This window comes from Trematomus bernacchii, unplaced genomic scaffold, assembly GCF_902827165.1.
Source record: "Trematomus bernacchii unplaced genomic scaffold, fTreBer1.1, whole genome shotgun sequence".
Taxonomy (NCBI): Eukaryota; Metazoa; Chordata; class Actinopteri; order Perciformes; family Nototheniidae; genus Trematomus; species Trematomus bernacchii.
The window spans coordinates 55,084-73,938 of record NW_022987662.1 but is presented as its reverse complement, the minus strand read 5'-3'; the positions used below and the strand labels follow the sequence as shown (position 1 = coordinate 73,938).

At 39.1% G+C, this 18,855-nt stretch overlaps 1 protein-coding gene across 1 annotated transcript in view; it reads left to right on the top strand.

Moving 5' to 3' along the window:
- Window positions 1–4,843: 4,843 nt before the first annotated feature.
- Window positions 4,844–18,855, top strand: part of man1a1 (mannosidase, alpha, class 1A, member 1) — a gene marked incomplete at its 3' end in the record, with an annotated part of 62,327 nt that continues 48,315 nt past the window's right edge. The window contains 1 exon segment of the mRNA XM_034135606.1: window positions 4,844–5,555. Within this exon segment, the coding sequence (XP_033991497.1) occupies window positions 5,046–5,555 (510 nt within the window).

Below are 18,855 nucleotides of genomic sequence, written 5' to 3'. Positions count from 1 at the left end.
ACTGTGAAGTAAAACCGCTCAATGAACTACATCTCCCGTCTCGCACCACACACCAAGACGGCCTCTCGGTCACGTTGGCACATTTCACTTCTTTCTCTCAGAATGAGGCGGAAAGTATTAAAAGAGGTGAAAATCACTCCAAGTCTGGGCATGCTGAGAGCTGTACATACACACAAGGGGAGTTAGTTGGTTCCGTAAGAGCCAGCATGCGGGACCGGGATTCTGGGATTTGTAGTCTTTCTAGTTGCGTATTTTTCATAGTCTTATATTTCAACAGTTTTACGACAAGACTTTTTTGACATGGAAATTATTTTTGAAGATTGACAAACATCATATGTGTAATTCGTGGCACAATTCAAACGGGATCGAAAGATAGGGCGGGACTTCGCCTCTCTATACTGTATAACACACCACAGGAAAGGGAAAACCCCCAAAAGCATAATATGGCAACTTTAAAGTACTATTTACATCCTAGAAAGCATTCAAGTTGAGAATAAATGGACATTGTGGGTTTTGTGTATAGGGAAAGCTCTTTTAAAAGTCAAACTGATCTGTGCAAACATTTGATATACACAGGGCTGCTCCTGGCCAACTAGCCCCACGCAAAGTTATATGATGAGGCCGCGAGCGTCGACGGGGGGTGGGGGGGGTGCTAGTGGAGCTCAGTTGAGGCTCCCTCCGCAAGATGAGGCCCCACGCAGTCTGCGTGATCTGCGTGTACGGAGGGGCGACCCTGGATATACATCTTTTTTTTTCAGGGACGGTAGGGCTATCATTATAACTTACAGCAATGTCGAATTATACTTATATGATTATAAAAACAAAAGAAAACCCAAAATGGAACTTGAATCCTACACATGTTTATTAGATAACATATAGCACAAGACTTTTGCATTTTACAATGTATTCTTCTAGGACTTTGCTATCAGGGGAGAAAAATGCAATGTGTGGCAAACCCACATCAAACACTTTTAGATATCTTTCATTCAAGTCTTTATTCATTTATTCTAAAAAGTTAGTAGTTCCATTGCTGACCTGACCTGACCACTGCTATTTAACTGCTATTTAAATTCATCAGGTTTTAGATTGACTTCCTCAAAATCCAAGAGTCAGGACTTCTTCTTTCTGTAGCTGCCATCCATCAAAAAACTGTTCATAAATCATGGAGGCGGAGGAGGCAAACAGACGGACTCTCACACCAACGCCGCCTCAGAAGACCAGAATTCATTGCAACTTAATAAGAATGACATCTTGTTGCTACAGCTTTGAAGCCTTCGTGTGTTTATCTCCTTTGAACAGCCACATCCAGAGTAGCTTATGAATTTAAAACCGACCATCCAGTACATTATGTATAGAAGGAAGTTTTCACTTTCAGTGGAGTTTCACGAGTATGGATGTGACTGATAATTTTGATTTTTATTACCTGGGACTGCCAACATCAGTGGATTTAGTGGAGCGTTTGCCCTTGGGGTTTGCTCACTGTCATAATGGTTTATGATGACACAAATGTCCAATATCTTTCTTTTAATTGCAACATAGAGTCTGACGCGAGCAGATAGTATCGGAAAGTACGTCAAGATATCATCTAAAATACCTCCTAGGGAGCGCTGGATTAAAGATGTTAGAGTGTAGGGGTATGCAAAGGGGATTTTTCTTTGAGTGATCTTTAAAAGTGGGTTTACCCTCCAATACCTCTCGACAAGTTTTACCAGCATCACAACAAAGGATTATTTATTCTCCCCCACCTAGAAAACCCACGGGGAAATGGTGTTCCTTTTGATGCATATATTATCAACAGTTACTCAGGTTGAAAACAAATCCCAGTGAAAAAGCTAACTTTGATGAAATGACGCAGGAATGAAGGCCGGGTTGTCAAAACTGTTTCCACAAGAGACTCATAGTTCAATATTGAGATGCCATACATTTCATCCAAGAATTTAATTTTCTGCATGAATCGCAGAGTGAGAAAGTAATCATACGGGCGCGTGTCATCATTTAGACAAGTTGTCATCCCAGAATTACAATTTCAATATGGCAGCACGCATCTGTCATCCCCAGATTAGACTTTCCATCACTGCGGTTCCTCTCCAGCAGGTGAGGAGCATTGTATAGCTGCAAATATCAATTGTAAAGCCATGGCAGCTATTTGTAATAAACAATATGCCCGTTAATGTATGGAATATAAAAGTAAATGCTCAACAAAATATGTTTACACATTCAAATGACACAGAGAAGAAGATTTATTCAGTCTGAAAACAGGAGCATGCACTCATCAGAATCCATAATAGCAGGGAACAAGATGGATTTTTCTTTCTTTCCTCCCTTTGCTGTGAACTAATTCCAATCTCTATTTAAGTTTAAATTGCATGTTTCATTCGTATAACTGACTGGTTCCTCAAACTATTATTAGTCACCAGCTCAGACAATTGAAATGATTGCCATTTATCGCACACTCGCACACAGACTAGGAAAGATCAACGATCTCATCAGAATAAGTACATGTGTGCACTGATGCATGTGTGCATGTGCAAATGCATTGTTAAGCCGAATAATAACAACTACCCTGAGGTGGCAGTAGCCCAATTCATATGGAGATGGCTTGAAAACCAGGAGGGTCACTGGTTCATATTCCCAAACGGAACAAATATGGAGAAATCTTTCCATTATTCCATATGTGGATGTAATGTTTATTCCACCACACTGGAACAAATGCTGCTCCAAAAACAAGTTAAACAATAATGAAAAGAAGCTGTTTTCACTTCAAATAAGTACAAAAATCTGCCAAAAGAACAAGTGAATATTAGCTTGGTAAGATTTCTTGAAATAAGAAGGGATATTTAGATAAATCAGATCTTGTAATTAGCTGGGAGAACTCATTTTGAACTATATTTGTCCAGAATCAGGAGATGTTGTGTTACAAAATAAGCCTCAAATGCTCAAAGGTGTTCTGTTTTATGATGTTAGTTGATGATTGTCTAATAAATATGTAAACAAATATGTGTTTCATCTGAGATACAACTCAAAATAAGATTATTTGACTTGAAGGTGGGGTATGTAATTTTGGAGAAACCAGCTCGAGTGTGCTAGAATTTGAAAACACACAACCGGAAAAAATCTGCCCCTTCCTTCAGACTTCCTTACAGAGCCCCTCCTCCAACACACACGAACGCGCACATGACCAATGAGGGCACGAGATAAGTTTGTGCACAGATTGAAGGCTGACAGGCAGGTAGGCCATCCAGTTATTTTAGCCGGGCCGGCTCAAATGATTGGTCGTGCTTTTTACAGCGCCACGGCTTCCACAGATGACATTTTTTTATGTATTTCTTGTCAAAGCATTTAATGTATTCATTGCTATCGGGATGTTAAGAGCATTCCATGGAATATAACAAAAAGTGTTTCTGAAATAAATTACATACCCCACCTTTAACAAGATGATGCATTGTCTAAAAACAAGACCCGATATCTCACTGCAGTGTCACTTCTGAAGTTATTGTGTCGTATATCAGGTGTAGAGACATATTCTGACTAGATATTAGACAAAGTTACTTGGCAAGATCTCAAGTTTTTGTAGTGTAGGAATGCGTATTTCTTCAAAAGAAAGGAGATGTCATCTTCAGTGGTAGTCAACTGTGCATTGTGTTTTTTTCTTTATCATTGTGAGTAAAAAGAAAACCAGGACATGCATGAGTTAAAACAACTCGTTGATAAATATTATAACTCTGCTTTAGCCGGGGTTTAGCGGCTCCCTTTTTCAACATCAAATGCTTGGTGATTAGTTACCAAACATTCCCCATTTCTTCACGTGACACGGTCAGAGGGTAAGCCCATGAGGAATGTCATGCTGTGGGGAAACATTAAAGCCCCAAAAAACTGTCTTTTGCTCCACAATCTTGTTCATGCATTTCTTTACTAATAAAAAAGTTGCAATAAATGATAAATGTATGTACTTGTATGACTAAGGCCTTGCAGGGCACTAAGACTTTATTAAAGCGTTCCATTGTTGTTGTTTTTTAGATACTCTCATTATTTTTGAAATATTAACTCATTGTTTTTGATAAACCAACTCATTATTTTCAGGTCTTTAATTATTTTGGTATACACCCCTCATTATTTTTGATAAAGTTTTTCATTAATTGGACAAAATAATTTACATAATCTGACTAATTTTTTTATATTAACTGTTTATTTTGATATGTAACTAATTATTTTTGAGATACTAATCATTATTTTTAGATACTGACTCATACATTTGAGAAACTAACTCATTATTTTGAGGCGTTAGTCATCCTTTTTGACAACTGTTGTCATTATTTGGATACCAACTCATCAGTTTCAGATACTAACCCATTATTTATAAAGTTCACATTTTTTCAAGACACTTGGTCATTATTCTGAGATACTTACTCATTATTGTAAAGACTCATTACTCTGAGACTCAAAGTCAATCTTTTGAGAAAGTTTCTTATACTTTTGAGATAGGCTGTAATTCATTATTCCAAGAGTCCTTCCAAGTCATTATGAGAACGTGTTTCATTATAATGACACGTGTGTATTTGTTCATCGAATTGGCATAATTGAGCATCCACGCAATTAAATGTTAGTCATGTTATTTTAATGTGTGAAGAAATACACTTAATCTTAAAACCCCACCGTGGGCTGTCCTTCCTGTGGAACTGTTTGCGGAACATAAAGCTGTTTGCTCGGCTGTCAGAAGCTTTATACCCGGCCGTTGGTAAGAAACGCCCCCTGTGTTCCAACCAATCACAGGGCCGAAACGGATTGGCTCTTCTGGGCTGTCAGTCACGCATATCCTCCGTTGCTTCCTGTGTGAGATCGTGGATTCAGTTTGTCTGCAGCGAGTCTCCGGTATGGGCAGCTGCCTCACTCCTCAACTTTTTTACCAGGGATTTAACCACAGTTGTGCTCCATTTGTCACGGTTGTATACCACCTATACATGGATTTGTGAACGGAATAACCCGAAAGTGCGCTTATCCGAGCGTTTGAATTCATTTTTTGTTGTTAAAAAAAGGAAGAGGAGAAAATGCCAGTTGCAACTCTTCTGCCTTTTACCGCGACCCCGAATAGGAAGTCTGCCAGCCCGACCTCTTTCAGGTTGACAGAGAAATTCATCTTGTTATTAGTGTTTAGTGCTTTTATTACCCTGTGTTTCGGGGCTATTTTCTTCCTGCCGGACTCGTCGAAGCTGCTCAGTGGAGTTTTCTTTCATTCCTCCGCGGTGGAGACCAACACCCGCACCGGTCCGGACAGCAGCGACCCGGGATCGGCTGGAAACGACGAGAGGGTCCTGGCCAAAATCAAGAACGACCATGAAAAAGCTCTGCTAGAGGCCAAGGATACTCTACAGAAACGACCGGACGAGATTAAGAAGGACATTTTGAATGACAAAAAGAAACTTCTTTCTGAGGCTAAGGGTCACGGTGGTAATGATGTCAATAATTTACCTTTTGTTGTGTATCACCGACCCCCTGGAGCTACTGGACACGAACCTCTGGACCCAGAAACCAAGGAGAGACGCGCTAAGATCAAAGAGGTAAGAATCTGTTGAACGCACGCGCTGTTTGGACGTAACGCCAAACTCCGGCAAAACAACTGACATTTATATATTTCCATAGAGTACTACAGGTTGTGTTCATTATAAAACATGATTTAACAGTCAACATGAAAGGTTAACACCTCCTCTATAATTCGGCGTAAATATAATACACAAATGAGCCCTAAATTGCCCGAAATTGTAACTTTTACATCATGTGATTTTAATGTTTCCTTAGCTTATGACAGTTGGTTTTAATGCTTAAACACGACTCAACAGTTAACATGCATGTGTCACACCCCCTCTTTAATACGGCGCATATATAATACACAAATGAGCCCTAAATTATACGAAAATTGAACTTTTACATAATGTTCGCGTGTTATCTCGAAAGTCCTCTCCGCCGATATTCCTCGGAGAGCGGTGCTTACGATAGTGCACCAAGTATACAACTTGCTTTTTTATTGCAACAAAGTAAACCATAGTGTATCACTTGTAGCCGAATTGCTCAGAAATGTAGTCTTGTTGAGTTAAATACCGTACACTATGTTTCGACATCAACGCACACCTCAAGGTGAATATGACACGTTGATTTTACGTTTTTTTCAACGGGATTTGGCGTGGCAGAGGTTTTTCTTTCCACGAAATTTCCCAGCAGTCAGTTTCTGGGGAAATCCAAGGAATGCACGCAGGAGCCACTGCCCCCCTCCGGGCTTATATACCTGCCTTTCAGGTTTCCAGTGTCAGGGGAATATATGATAAACCAGATTAGTTGTCACCACAGTGGTAACCCCTTGTTATCATCGTTGTGGAAGATTGAACACACCTTTAGCCTGTCACACACCATAACATATGACCTAGATTTAGAGTGTGCGCCACAGTTCATTCCCCTGAGGATTGGGAATTTTAAGATGAACCTGCTCCGTTTGAAAGCTTGATTTATTTATAGGATTATTACCAATTGTCACTAATTTGAAATCATAATTGAGTCCGTTTATTTACTGAGATAATGTCAAAGACCCCCTTGTATTTTACTTTTATTCAATAGCTTTTGTGCCCTCTGATCTTTTTCAATATTGTAAAGCCTGCAGCAGGTTGAAAAACACCAACAGGTAGCATGTCTGGCATTATTGTGTTCACTGCCCAGTGTGTGTGTGTGTGTGTGTGTGTGTGTAGTGGGAAACAAGAAAAAAGCCCAGAGGTCTCAGGTGGTTTCGGGTGGCTGCTGGTGGTGTTCAGTCACACTCCTGCTGCATTATCTGTGCTGTTCTTATTATCTCAGTTCCTGATGTGCTCAATAGGAATTTAAATGTAGAATGAGATATGTAAAATATCTTCAGTGATGTATTGAAAAGGAGTTTTACTGATGGGGTTTTTGGTGAGCAGTTATCGTAGATCTGTTCACTGAGGTGTCTTGATTTCCATTTACTCATTCGGGTGGTTAACTGGTAGTCTCATGCATAGGACCAATGAGTCAGTGAGCAGATTTAAAATAAATATGTAATTACCATTCTTTTGAGTGATATTGCAATTGGGTAAGAGTCATGATAATGGAGGGAATGATCATTACTGCAACCGAAAAAATATTAAAAGAATTATTTTTTTTCCTAAGTCTCTACCATTTGTAGACCGGCTGAACTGTAATTCAGAATGGTATTTTTGCACATATTTCGTATTTAACAAGTATGTGATTTTGGTTTTGCATGTGTCCATTTTGCGATTTTTACAACATTCATATAATTTTTCAGCCCTATTGTCCTGACTGAGCACATGTGTCGGGTGTAAAGACATTCAGATGGACTGATATTAGCCTTTCATTGAAGATCCTTTGAAATTGAGATAACTGAAAGTCATTTCAGCCCAGAGCGGACTTGAAAGAGGTCGGGAAATGAATTCTTGGAACAATCTCTGTACTGTCTGCAAGGCTATTTTCAGTTCTGACAAAATGAAATAGGATAATGATGTATTTGACTGAAAACCCGAGTATCAATAAAGCAATCATATTCGAGTAGCACTTTTTTGAAAAGATTATGAAAAGCAATAATTGGTTCAGGCATTAAAATCGAATTTATCCAGAAAATCCTATCCGTTATGACCCTTTCAAGACCCCTGAGACTGAACTTTATGGCAATATTATGTTAAACCATACCATGTGTAATCAATATATCACTGAGGTGTCGTTGTAAACACTGCCCTGAATGCTAAAAAAAGATATTTGCGTGTATTTGGTATTAAAAAGGCAATGTTTGAGATGCTGATGGGATACGTTTCTCAGCTTAAGATGGCATCTCTTGATACTGAAAGGTCATGCTGTCAACCACAAGAAGCAGGTTTTAAACCCATCATGTCAACGGGAGGCCATACTGTGTACAAATCACAGTTGTTTTGCCTATAGAGTACATCCTCCTGCCATCTGATTATACCACAGAACTAATGTATGTGTCATCTTATCGACGTAGTATAAACACACTATCCCATAATTGAGGACTTCAGTTGAATACGGTATCAAATTTAAAAAAACACAAGTATTCATTTCAAAAGACTTAGGCTACTTCCATGTCTTCTTAGTCCACCTTAAACGCTTGTGTTTAAGGTGGAATAAAATGGCATTATCTCAGTTTTTAGTCTTAAATTCTAATAGCGATACATTCCCTTAACTTAAAGCCCCCATTGTGAATGTATCACACCCGACAGAACCTCTTTATCCCATATCTCCTCCCTCCCAGCTGGGTGTGGATGTTTGGATATTTAACTGTGAACTGGATGGCTTTTAAACAACAACAGTGGGCCCGGAGGAAAATCAACACCACATTGGTCACATTGAAAAAGCTGCTGTCTTGACGATTGTTTGTTTGCTAACAGCAGCAATCAATGTTTATTAAGTGCAGTGTGTTGTGTTGCTATGGGCTATTTTTTGGGAACATTTCCAAATATTACGTTCATATAAATATTAACAAAAAATAACACTGGGTGCTGCTTCTTTTTTTCTTTTTTTATGTTAGCCCAAGCAGCAACACTGACATTCAAATTTAGGTCAAAACTTGTTTTTCTACAGTTTCTTTTTTAAACATTTTGCCTTCATCAGCTGATGATCTGCAGTTGGATTCAGCTGGAAAGCATATTTAAACAAACAAAAAGCTTATACTTGTGATCACATGCTGATACCAGGGATGCTCCGATCAGGGTTTTTGGGGCCGATCACCGGAATCATAATCGGCCGATACCGATCGCCAATCTGATCATAGGGTGGGTGGGGGCTATGGGGATCTTCCATTTAAAGTGTTGTTTTGTGAATTGAGTAGCGGAGTTTCCGTTAGCCGGTAATTACTGGACTATGACCGGTAATATATGCTGATGTTTAAAACTCAGTTAATGGGGCTCTTTTTTATATTGCTTCAGTTTATAATCGTAACCAATCGAAAAGTTCAAATTAATCTTTCATTAAATGATGCGCTTCAACAAACAACATCATTATTAGATTCAAATTAAGTACATTATTCAAGTTTACATTAACTTTGGATAATAACACGGGAGAAATAAACGGAGCCTCTCTCCCTCTCTCCTGACAGCCTGTCAGTATCGTCTCATGCAGCTCACTGATCCAGTAATGAGTGACCCGACAGTGAAGAATAAATATATGTATAACTAGTTTAGCTTGTTCCAGAGGTAGATCAAATAGCTAAGTGTGTTAGGTCTAACTCTTAGTGTGTGTTTTGCTCCGCTCTGCGGTCCGTCACAGCGGGTGGAGCTGCAGGATTTCTGCTTCACACACGTTGCATACCGCTATTTTACTGTCTTTTTCGGACACCTTAAAAAACTGCCAGACTGGTGAAGCCATCTTGGCGATCTTGTTTTGCCGCGCACAGAGAAACGTCTATAAATGTATTATACGTCATCTGATCGGCTCTCCTGATCGGCCTTTATAGAGAGCACCGATCGAACTATTAAGAGTGAATATCGGCCGATCGATCGGAGCTTCCCTAGCTGATACCTTTGCAAAACTGTCACCAGAATTTGGAAACCAAACTGGTTCAGCTGTGTTGAATTTTTTATTGAGGAAACAGGTCACTGAAAGGTTAGTTAAAGTGCTATCCTAAGCAAATGTGCTTTCCTGTGGCACTTCATCTTTATATTCTGTGCAGCAGGCTCTTAACAGTGTAATAGATATGATTACCCTCACTTATCACATTGATCATGGCAGCTAAAAGTATTCCTTTGTAAACAGCATCAAGCAAATCACCTCAAGATATTGACTACCATTTATATAAGACATATTTGTTGCCAATTATCCAGAGCTTTGACACTGTCTTTTCATCCGTTAACTCTTTTTAAGATGGTGAGGGTTACAGTTTGTCATGGATAGAAAAAACAAGATTGTCCAGCTGCTACTAGCTCAAAATAAACCAACAGTGTTGCAGAAATCGTCCATAACAGTGCGTTATTCTATGACTTTAAATGCAAACCAACCTGATGGAGCAACTAATGAACACATTTGAACGTTTGGAGAGACTGTAATTCTTTGAAGTGCAAGACGGAGATACAACAGAAGTGTGTTGTTTATCTACAGCGTGTATCAAACACAGGGTTTGTCAAACATGCTCAAGTTATGGGTTGGTCAGATGCAATTTGGCGACTTAAAGACTCAAAAACATAACGTAATGCTCGATAAACTGATCTCCAAAAAGCTTATTGACTAGGAAGATTTTTGAAAAGCAGATCTATATTTTAACAAATGGAGGTTATTTAAAATCTTTCACTAAAACCAAGGAAAATAGAAAACCCCATGACTTATTAATGTATGTTTAAGCATTGATATACAATGTAAGTCTAATGGATTCCTGTAGAGTTTCGATCAGTTCTCAAATGAATATCTTTAAAACACTCATCTAGCAGCAAAGCACATTTGATACGAGATGTTAAGAGTAAACGTTGTCCACTGTGTCAACACATCTCTTCCGTTAACTGTCAAGTTACATTTATTCCTCTGTGTATAATAAGGGAGATGCCATTACAATAATTCAATAAGAAGTGGCTACCTCAAACCTGTTCAGCCTAAGGTAAATATTAACCTAGCAGTGTTATGTCTCTTCTGATTAAACAGCAATGGGGCTTATAAGAACTGTCAGAAAATGTACGTTTTCCCTGGTGACAGTGTTGACTTTGGCCTGGCAGTTGTGCTTGTTATTAAATGAAAAACCTGCAGCTATGTTCTGCTTTTGATTGGAGATAATTGGTCTTTCTGGTTCAGTACATTTGAGGTATTCAGTTCCCCTTCCGAGAAACAGTCAAAACATCCATAAAACAAATGTATGATGCCCCCTATTATTATCAACAAGCTACAACATGTTGGACTCTTCACTAGCTTAACAATGTTTTCGTGCTTTTGGACAAGCTGTACTTGTAATTGTTGTAGTAAATTAAAGTTGAATATGAACTTGTTACAGGAGTTCCATACACGCTATAATCTAGGCTTTTGGCATTTATTGGAACGACACTATGCCAATAAATATCACTAATGTAGTAATTGTTTATCGCATAATCACATTCGACTTAGTTTTTATAGCAAAAGTTTTAGAAGTCATAATCGTAATGCCAAGTCATAGATTTGTATGGCAACATCAGAAAAGTGTTCCAGTAGGAATAAAAGCAGAACTAATAGATTTACATTGACACACAATGAATATTCTTCCTGTTCTCGCTTTGATGAGTACTTTGACTAAAATAGCCTTTGGTTAACTTGAGTATAATTATCCAAGGACAAGAATGATGACATAAATAGTATCACTTGTCGTGAGTGATGCGAAAAGGCATATTATTATCACGTTATTCAGATATTTTAAGCTGTATTTTCTACATGGATGCATCGACAACTCAAGGTTTTTCCCTAGATCTTTATAGAAATGTTTCACTTTCAGCTCATGAAGCCAATAACTCCACTCAATCGTAGCCTTACATGCACCCCTTGACCCCTTGGATGGCCTGTTGGTATTAAGTACAAGAATCTGAACTTATTTGAAGACAAAGTTCTGTGATACCATCTTCTTACTCTCTGCCATCTGACCCAGTTATCCAGGGATCTGCCCTGCTGTGAGGGGCATGCTGCAGGGGCCACTCTGTAAAAGATAAACGTCTTGTTGTGAGGGACCGCCACAATCCCACAATCAGCTAAATCTGTTTGTCTGTTCCAAATCAATGGCTCTCTGGAGATCCCCTCCTCTCTTTGGTCTCTCTGTGAGAGGCTTTGGAGGCGAGAGCAGAGGGGGGTAATAATAAAAACCTGGGCTGATAAACAGGGGAAATCAGGCTAGATCAAGGGGTCGATGCTGGATGCTAGAACTCCTGAGTTGTTTGGTACAGCAAACAACCTTCCTCTCTGGTACCAAGATCTTATAACGGCTTGAAATAGATTAGATTTCAGGGTTGATACCATTCATAGCACCTGGAATATTATGATATATGGAGCAGTGTTTTCCCATGAAGCAATATTGGGCTGTCATGGGATAAGATGTAGTTTGTTGTATTCTTTTAAGAAGTTACATCATACAATCATATTGAATTATGTTATTTTTATACAGGGTGTCCGTGGGGTCTTAAAAAGTATTAAAAGTTGATAAATGAATTTAGCGAAAATGAAGGCTATTAAAAAGTATTAAACGGCATTTTCCAAGGTATTACATTTTGTAGCTTGTTTTCAATAAGTATATAAATTGTCCAAAGAGGTTGTATTCTACAGTCTGCCTGAATGTAATCATTGCGTAGGTGTGTAGTTTATTTATGGCATCCCGTTGGATTTGACGTCATCTGAACAGGACATCGCACGCTCACTGCTTGATAGCGCGCGAAGGTCCGTTTACGCCGGTTGTTAAACAACATCGTTATGGGGAAATGCAAGTTTGCGTCCAAATGGTTGGAAGATAAGGAGGAAGGACAATCAATACTGTATATAGTCAATGTGAGGTAAAGTGTGTCGCCAATGTAACCGGTTAAAACTCAAAGTGGCGAGGAGGTCTTCAAGTGTATGGAAAGGCTCTTAAAAAAGGTCTTTAAAAGGTATTACATTTGACTTCAGGATTCCTGCATACACCCTGTTATATTATTTTAATGGGCGACCTGTAATTCCGCCATTTTAAACTGCAAAGTCCAACTGAAACTGAATTTACTTGGGTAATTCTGCCCAGAAATTCAGTTGAATTCTGTGGTTTAGTAGTGTAGGCTACTTAGGGAATTACCGTCCCTCACAATGCCAAATGTAGATTTGTTGAACCTGCGTCATATTCACACTTCCTGTTTGAAAGGGTATCATTATAGGTGCTGGACCTTTGCCTGACTGGTGTCGAAACCAAATCGTTAAGCTCTTGAGAAAAACATCTACGTTTAAGTGACGCAAATCTGCAGTTTCTTTTGAAAAGTGACACCTACTTCAATGGCAGTAATGTCGGTTATAAACTGGTTGTTAACAGTTAATACACTGGGAACCCCCCTTTGAAACTCCCTTGAGGCCCCTGGGGAAACCTGAATGAGCTCTACGCAACACACAGGTGAAACTCTTGTCTTAGTGGCAGCATTTCTTTATTATAATGACAGACTGGTTGCTAATTAATACACAAAGTCTCACCTTTTGTGCTCTGAGCCACCGCTGCTGTTCTATTCTGTCATCCTCCTTGTGTGTGTGTGTGTGTCTGACATGTGATGAGGTGGAGCTTGTTGCTGCTTGAGTATGCAGATGAGATGCAAATGAACATTTAACCAGCCATAAGGACGGTGTGTTTGCAGTATTTACTCCTTAAAGCTCAGCATCCTAAAGGACAATTGCTTAACGCCCTGTCAGCCTCTGTCAGCACCTCTTCTTCAATGACATGCAAACACACAACGGAGGAGACTGTAACCAGTGGCTTGTTAGAACACACACACATGCATGCACACACACATGATGTTCAGAGAGCTGTGGATTAGTAAAGGTTTCTCCTCACTGTCTAAAGCCGACTGTCAAAGCAAAGATGAAACATCAATCTTCCCTCTCCCTTTTTACATCTCTTCATGCATGTCATTTCTCTCCCCCCTTCCTCCCTTTTCTCCTCTTCACTCCCTGCATTTGATTTCTCCTTTCCTTGTTCTTGCTTTGCTGTCTTCAGGATACAGTTCAGTTATTTGTGCCCACTCCCAACACAATTGTTCCTGCCACTGTGTGAGCCTATGTGGGTGCGTCTTTGCAAGCGTGCATGCATGCATTTCACCAAAAAAGCCATTTTGCCGCTTCGCCAACCTTCAGGGCCAGAAATAGAAGTCTCTGTTTCTGTCTCTTTCTGTGCCTTTTTCAGTCTAACTTGGCAGCCGTATTTCGCTATCGACCATTTTAACTAATTGCCTCTTGTTCACTGGTTCCACTTATTTTCTAAGAATGGCCACTAGACGTGTGTTGTCAGATGGAGTTATTGCCGTCAGTTGGCCCTCCAGGTGCTTTATTTAACTGTCTAATGGCTCTAATGGCTGTGTCTGACGCCAGCACTACTGCTTCCTGCACAGGTGTGTGTGTGTAGGTACATTCATGTATTTGTGTTAATGCACACCTAGAACTCCTTTCAGTCTTCCAACAATGGAAGCCCTGTTCAATTCCAATGCAACTTTTAGTAAAAGTGTAGAGAAGACATCAATAATGTGCAACCTTTTATGCCAATTATCTGAATGAGAGCCCAAGCATAACGAAATGACTGATGAAAACTAGGGCTGTGCAATTAATCGTATTTTAATCGCAATTACGAATTTGGCCTGCCACAATTACGAAAACAACTTAATCAACAAAAAAAAATATTTTGCTTTGCTAGGTTGTGACATATTTGATCTAATTTATTTTTGGTCTAATTTATTTTTATTTATCATATTTATATATGTAGCTTGTTGAAGTGCGCTCCAAAATATTGTTGATCTTGTTTATTGGGCATATATTATTTTGATATTATTTATTTAAATATAAATGTATCATTTATTTTTGTATTGGTTTTTCAGTTGAATTATACGTTCAGGGTAATCAACAGTTCAAAAGAGACTGTTCAAATTATTATGTATTTGTTTTAAATAAATGGATGTTTTCAAAGTCAATGAATAATCGTATTTAATAATCGTGATATCAATTATTGACCAAAATAATCGTGATTATGATTTTTGCCATAATCGAGCAGCCCTAATGAAAACACTTTTTAAAATGTGATAAAGGATGGAAATTCAGCATGTAAACATTCTTCTGATGCTCTTTATTGTTATAACTAGAGTATACTCTGTCATTGCTCAATCCACATGTTAGAGACCTGTACAGTGTATGGATGACACTAGAGATATATATAATATAATAATGTAATGATATGTAGAAATATGTAATATTTTGGTTAAGGGAAAATATTTCCAATTTGAATTCACTAATCGGTAAGATTGAAGAACACTTTCACATTTGGTTAACTGTGTGTATGTAAATGACCCAAGTTATGAATTGGAAATGACCCAGAGAATACTGTAATATATTACAAACCACCAGCTTTCCATAACGACATGTCATGCTGTACCGTTAGCCCTAGGCCTGGGAGCGAGTGATGAATATTGTAATGGTGTTATAAAGTCACTGTAAATATATAGTCCTAGTGGTAAGGCTGCAAGGCTTTTATAAATCCCATTATTAGTATGGAAAGTTAGTCAGTGTGGATGGATTGGTCCGGGGGTTTGCTTTGGGGGTCGGGGATGAATGTACTCGTTCCAAGTCTTTCATTTGTTGCCTCCTGGCTCTCTAGGATGGAATATAGACTCCAGAGTGACTGATAGGGTCATTTTGCATATATACACACTCTAGCTGTCAGTGCACGTCTTCTATGTGTCCTGTAGACCTTTGCAAAGTCCAATATTAGCCCGCGGCAAAACAGAACCCCCCCACCTCACACAGCCCTGAGACGGTGGTGCATTACTCTTTATTGTGCATGCATCGTATCCGTCTCGGAGGTATATGTAGTGCTTTACTGGATCCACTCTCCCAGCTCCGCTCCTGCTCATGCATAGTCATTGAGCATTGATTTGGAAAGTCGTGGCGCAAAAATAAATTGTTATTAATTTAACTTAGTAATATTTGTGCTATAGGTCAAGGCGAGAGCAAGCCTAAAAGAGCGGATGGGGACATTATTCATGCAAATACAACTGACTAGGCTTATACATTATTCAAACTGATATATGCAAACACAATACTTACTGCCGCTCTTGGTTTTCAGACAACAAAGCCTAATGAATCCTGATTTAATCACATTCTTAAATAAATGTGATAGTGAAGATGTAACAAAATAAAAAGCCAAAACAAATAAGTTATTTTCAATCATAAAAAAGATTTGTTAATTACATGTATATCTTTATAAAGAATGTGTATTAATTAAGGTTCCATAGTTTTTCTAACCCGTTGTTGGATATCCATATCTTGGGAAGCTTTGACAAATTTGTGGTGATTCCTCCACAATTCTAAGAGTATTGGCGAATAAGTGCATGACCACCTTGAGTTTAATTGTGTGTTTTTAAGTACCGTGTGCATAGACGTGCCATGTAACACATTTTATTCACATTAAGATTTAAGGCTGCACAAATATTTCAATTTTAATCGCGACCACAATTTTAGCCTCCAGTACATGATCCAAACGAATATAAAATGAATATTTGTTAATTAGCAAAATGTAGCACAGCGGGAAAGTGAAGGGAGTGCTCTTTTGATTTAATTTGTGGTTCAACGTTTTGGTACAATTTGTAAATTGAATGGAAGTGAAAGCAGTTTCTTTAAATGCAAAGTACGATACAAATATGTAATCCTTCTCAAGATTGAATCAAAGAAGCATACAGTCAAGTGCTCAACGTGTGCCAATGAAGTAAAAGAACATCATTTGTTGCCCATGCTATGTGGCTGTGTTGTGCATGTGGAGGTTGTCAGCTCATGTTGCAGTGCCTCTAACTTACACTACACAGCGTGAAAGTGCCTGAAAAAGCTAGCTAAATCAAACGTCAATAACGAGTAATCGATAGCCCTTCAAGCTCCCTCTACGCACGGTTTGAAGCACCTCAGTTTGATGCTGCACTCCACTCTCTCCTCCACTTACAGATTTAAAGCATTAAGAGAGCTTGCTAACCCTAACCCGACCATTTTCAAAAACCAAACATAAACTGGTCAACTATCAAAGGACAGGTCCAAAGAGAGGCATATTGTTCTGCTGGCTCAATATCACAACATAGATTTTTAAAGTTGGGCAAAGGGAAGTCTTGTGGTGTTTCTGCTTCCCCCTCTCAGACCTCCTGTATGTACAGCCTGACATTTACAGCTAAGGGTGAACTTTGGAGTTTTGCTTTTCTTTCCGAATTCTATCAATACACCACAGGTTGGGTATGGACCATGGATTTCTGTATAGTGTGTGTGTGTGTGTGTGAGTGTGTTGTCCGGTCTTCCTGCTGTGACCAGTCGCCTATTGACTAACTCCAGCTCTACACATGTGAACATGTTTTATTGGTGCCCGAAGGAGTTAGGAGTTCTGAGTTCTCCCTGATTTGGTTTAAAAAAAAAACATACACCCTGCAGATATGTCTTCCATTTTGTGGAAGTGGCTTCTCCTGTAAACTCCTTGTGGCTAAACATCAGATATATCCTTTATTTTGGAAAGGGCATCATTACAGACAAGGTTTGAAAATCTACTTAATGAATTTGATCATATTTTAGAGAGAAACCTGCCCTGTTTTATTCCTCCATGTAACATGTTGGCTGCTGTTTCTTGTTAATGAACACTCTACTTGTTCTCCATCTGTTTCACATTAAAACACTTCCAGATGCTCAAAAGGCACAATCACTATCCCTTCACTACAATGTTTTTTACTGCAGGAAGAGTGTGAGATCCGTTCCAGTAGCCCACAGATAGTCTGTTTCCCTTTTTCAACACGGCCATTATTTGACTACATACGTTATTTGGATTCAGGGACATGCAAAACAGAATTGTAGAGCACAGTGCGGGGCCAGATGAGGCATGTGTGAAGCTTTTTGGATCATTAGCAGTCTACACTAGGATTGCAGGAATATTAGCATGCCTTTTGTTAAAGACATTGATGTATGCTCCTTAGCAGAGCGGCCTCATGGGACTGGGTGAACACGCATGTTAAATCTATGGGCCGGCGTTGCCAGTAATGACCATGCTTTGTTCATTTGTCGTATCGTTTAGATTAGTGAGGCTGAAAGGTGCAATTTGTCTTGCCTTGCTCAGAGCTAACACACGGCTAGCTCATTAGCATGCAAAAGGTGATTAATTGCATTTACAATCGCCTCTGTGTTGTGTAATATAGGAGAGTGATCACAAATGGCATGAAATAAGATGAAAAGGGGATACATTGTCGTTTAGTTTAAGAGGTGTTTTGGAGTCGTGTTAATATTTCTGAGCTTTGGTTAAGGGTGAAGAGGCGTTAAATGGCTTTAAGTAGATTGTTTAAGGGTAAATCAATACTTCTTCTCTAGTCTATTGACCTTTTCTTGATATCTCTGCTTCAGTCAGGCTAGAGGAGCGTATGCTAGAGTGTAAAAGGCTGAATAGCAATGACGACAGGAATAGAGAACAATGCTTTTCTTAGAGCCTAATCAGTGTTCAATGAACACCATTTCTCTCTGATAAAGGGTTACTTGCCTCCATGGGTTTATAGAATTCTGCATTTGAAACCCATTGGATTAGGTGGAAGCAGACCAATGGGAAAATGTGTGTAATCACCCATTTGACAGCCAATGGTTCATCCATGACATAAAGGAAAAAGGAGCAGTGCTACGGCAAATGTATTAACTTAAAAAGACTTATCAGTAGGGCCTACATTTTGACTTCCTCTAGCAGCCTTAGTTAACCTGGCCAGGTGTGGCACATAAACAGGATCCAAGTAAGAAGACTGCACCTTTATCTGTGGCACACTGAAACGCCATTTCATTCTTCGTGCCAGGAGCAACAAGTTGCAGCACATTTTCATATTTTGCTAACCAGAAGTTCATGTGAAGGGATTTGTTATTGTCTCACAGAACCGGTGTTTCTGGGTGTGGGTTCACAGAGAGGGAATAAGAGTATCTATCTCACAGGAAGAAGAAAGGAGAAGTCCTGTTATGGATGTGTTAGCTGAGTTAGAGTTGACATACTCTAACTGTAGTTTGTTCAAGGTCAATGCTTTGTGTATAAGGGGTGAGACAAATAATCAATATAGTGATGTGTTTTCTTGCAAGGCTAAAGTAGTTTGCAGGGTTTGTTTTTCCTGTACTGCAGACTGGTCTCTATCA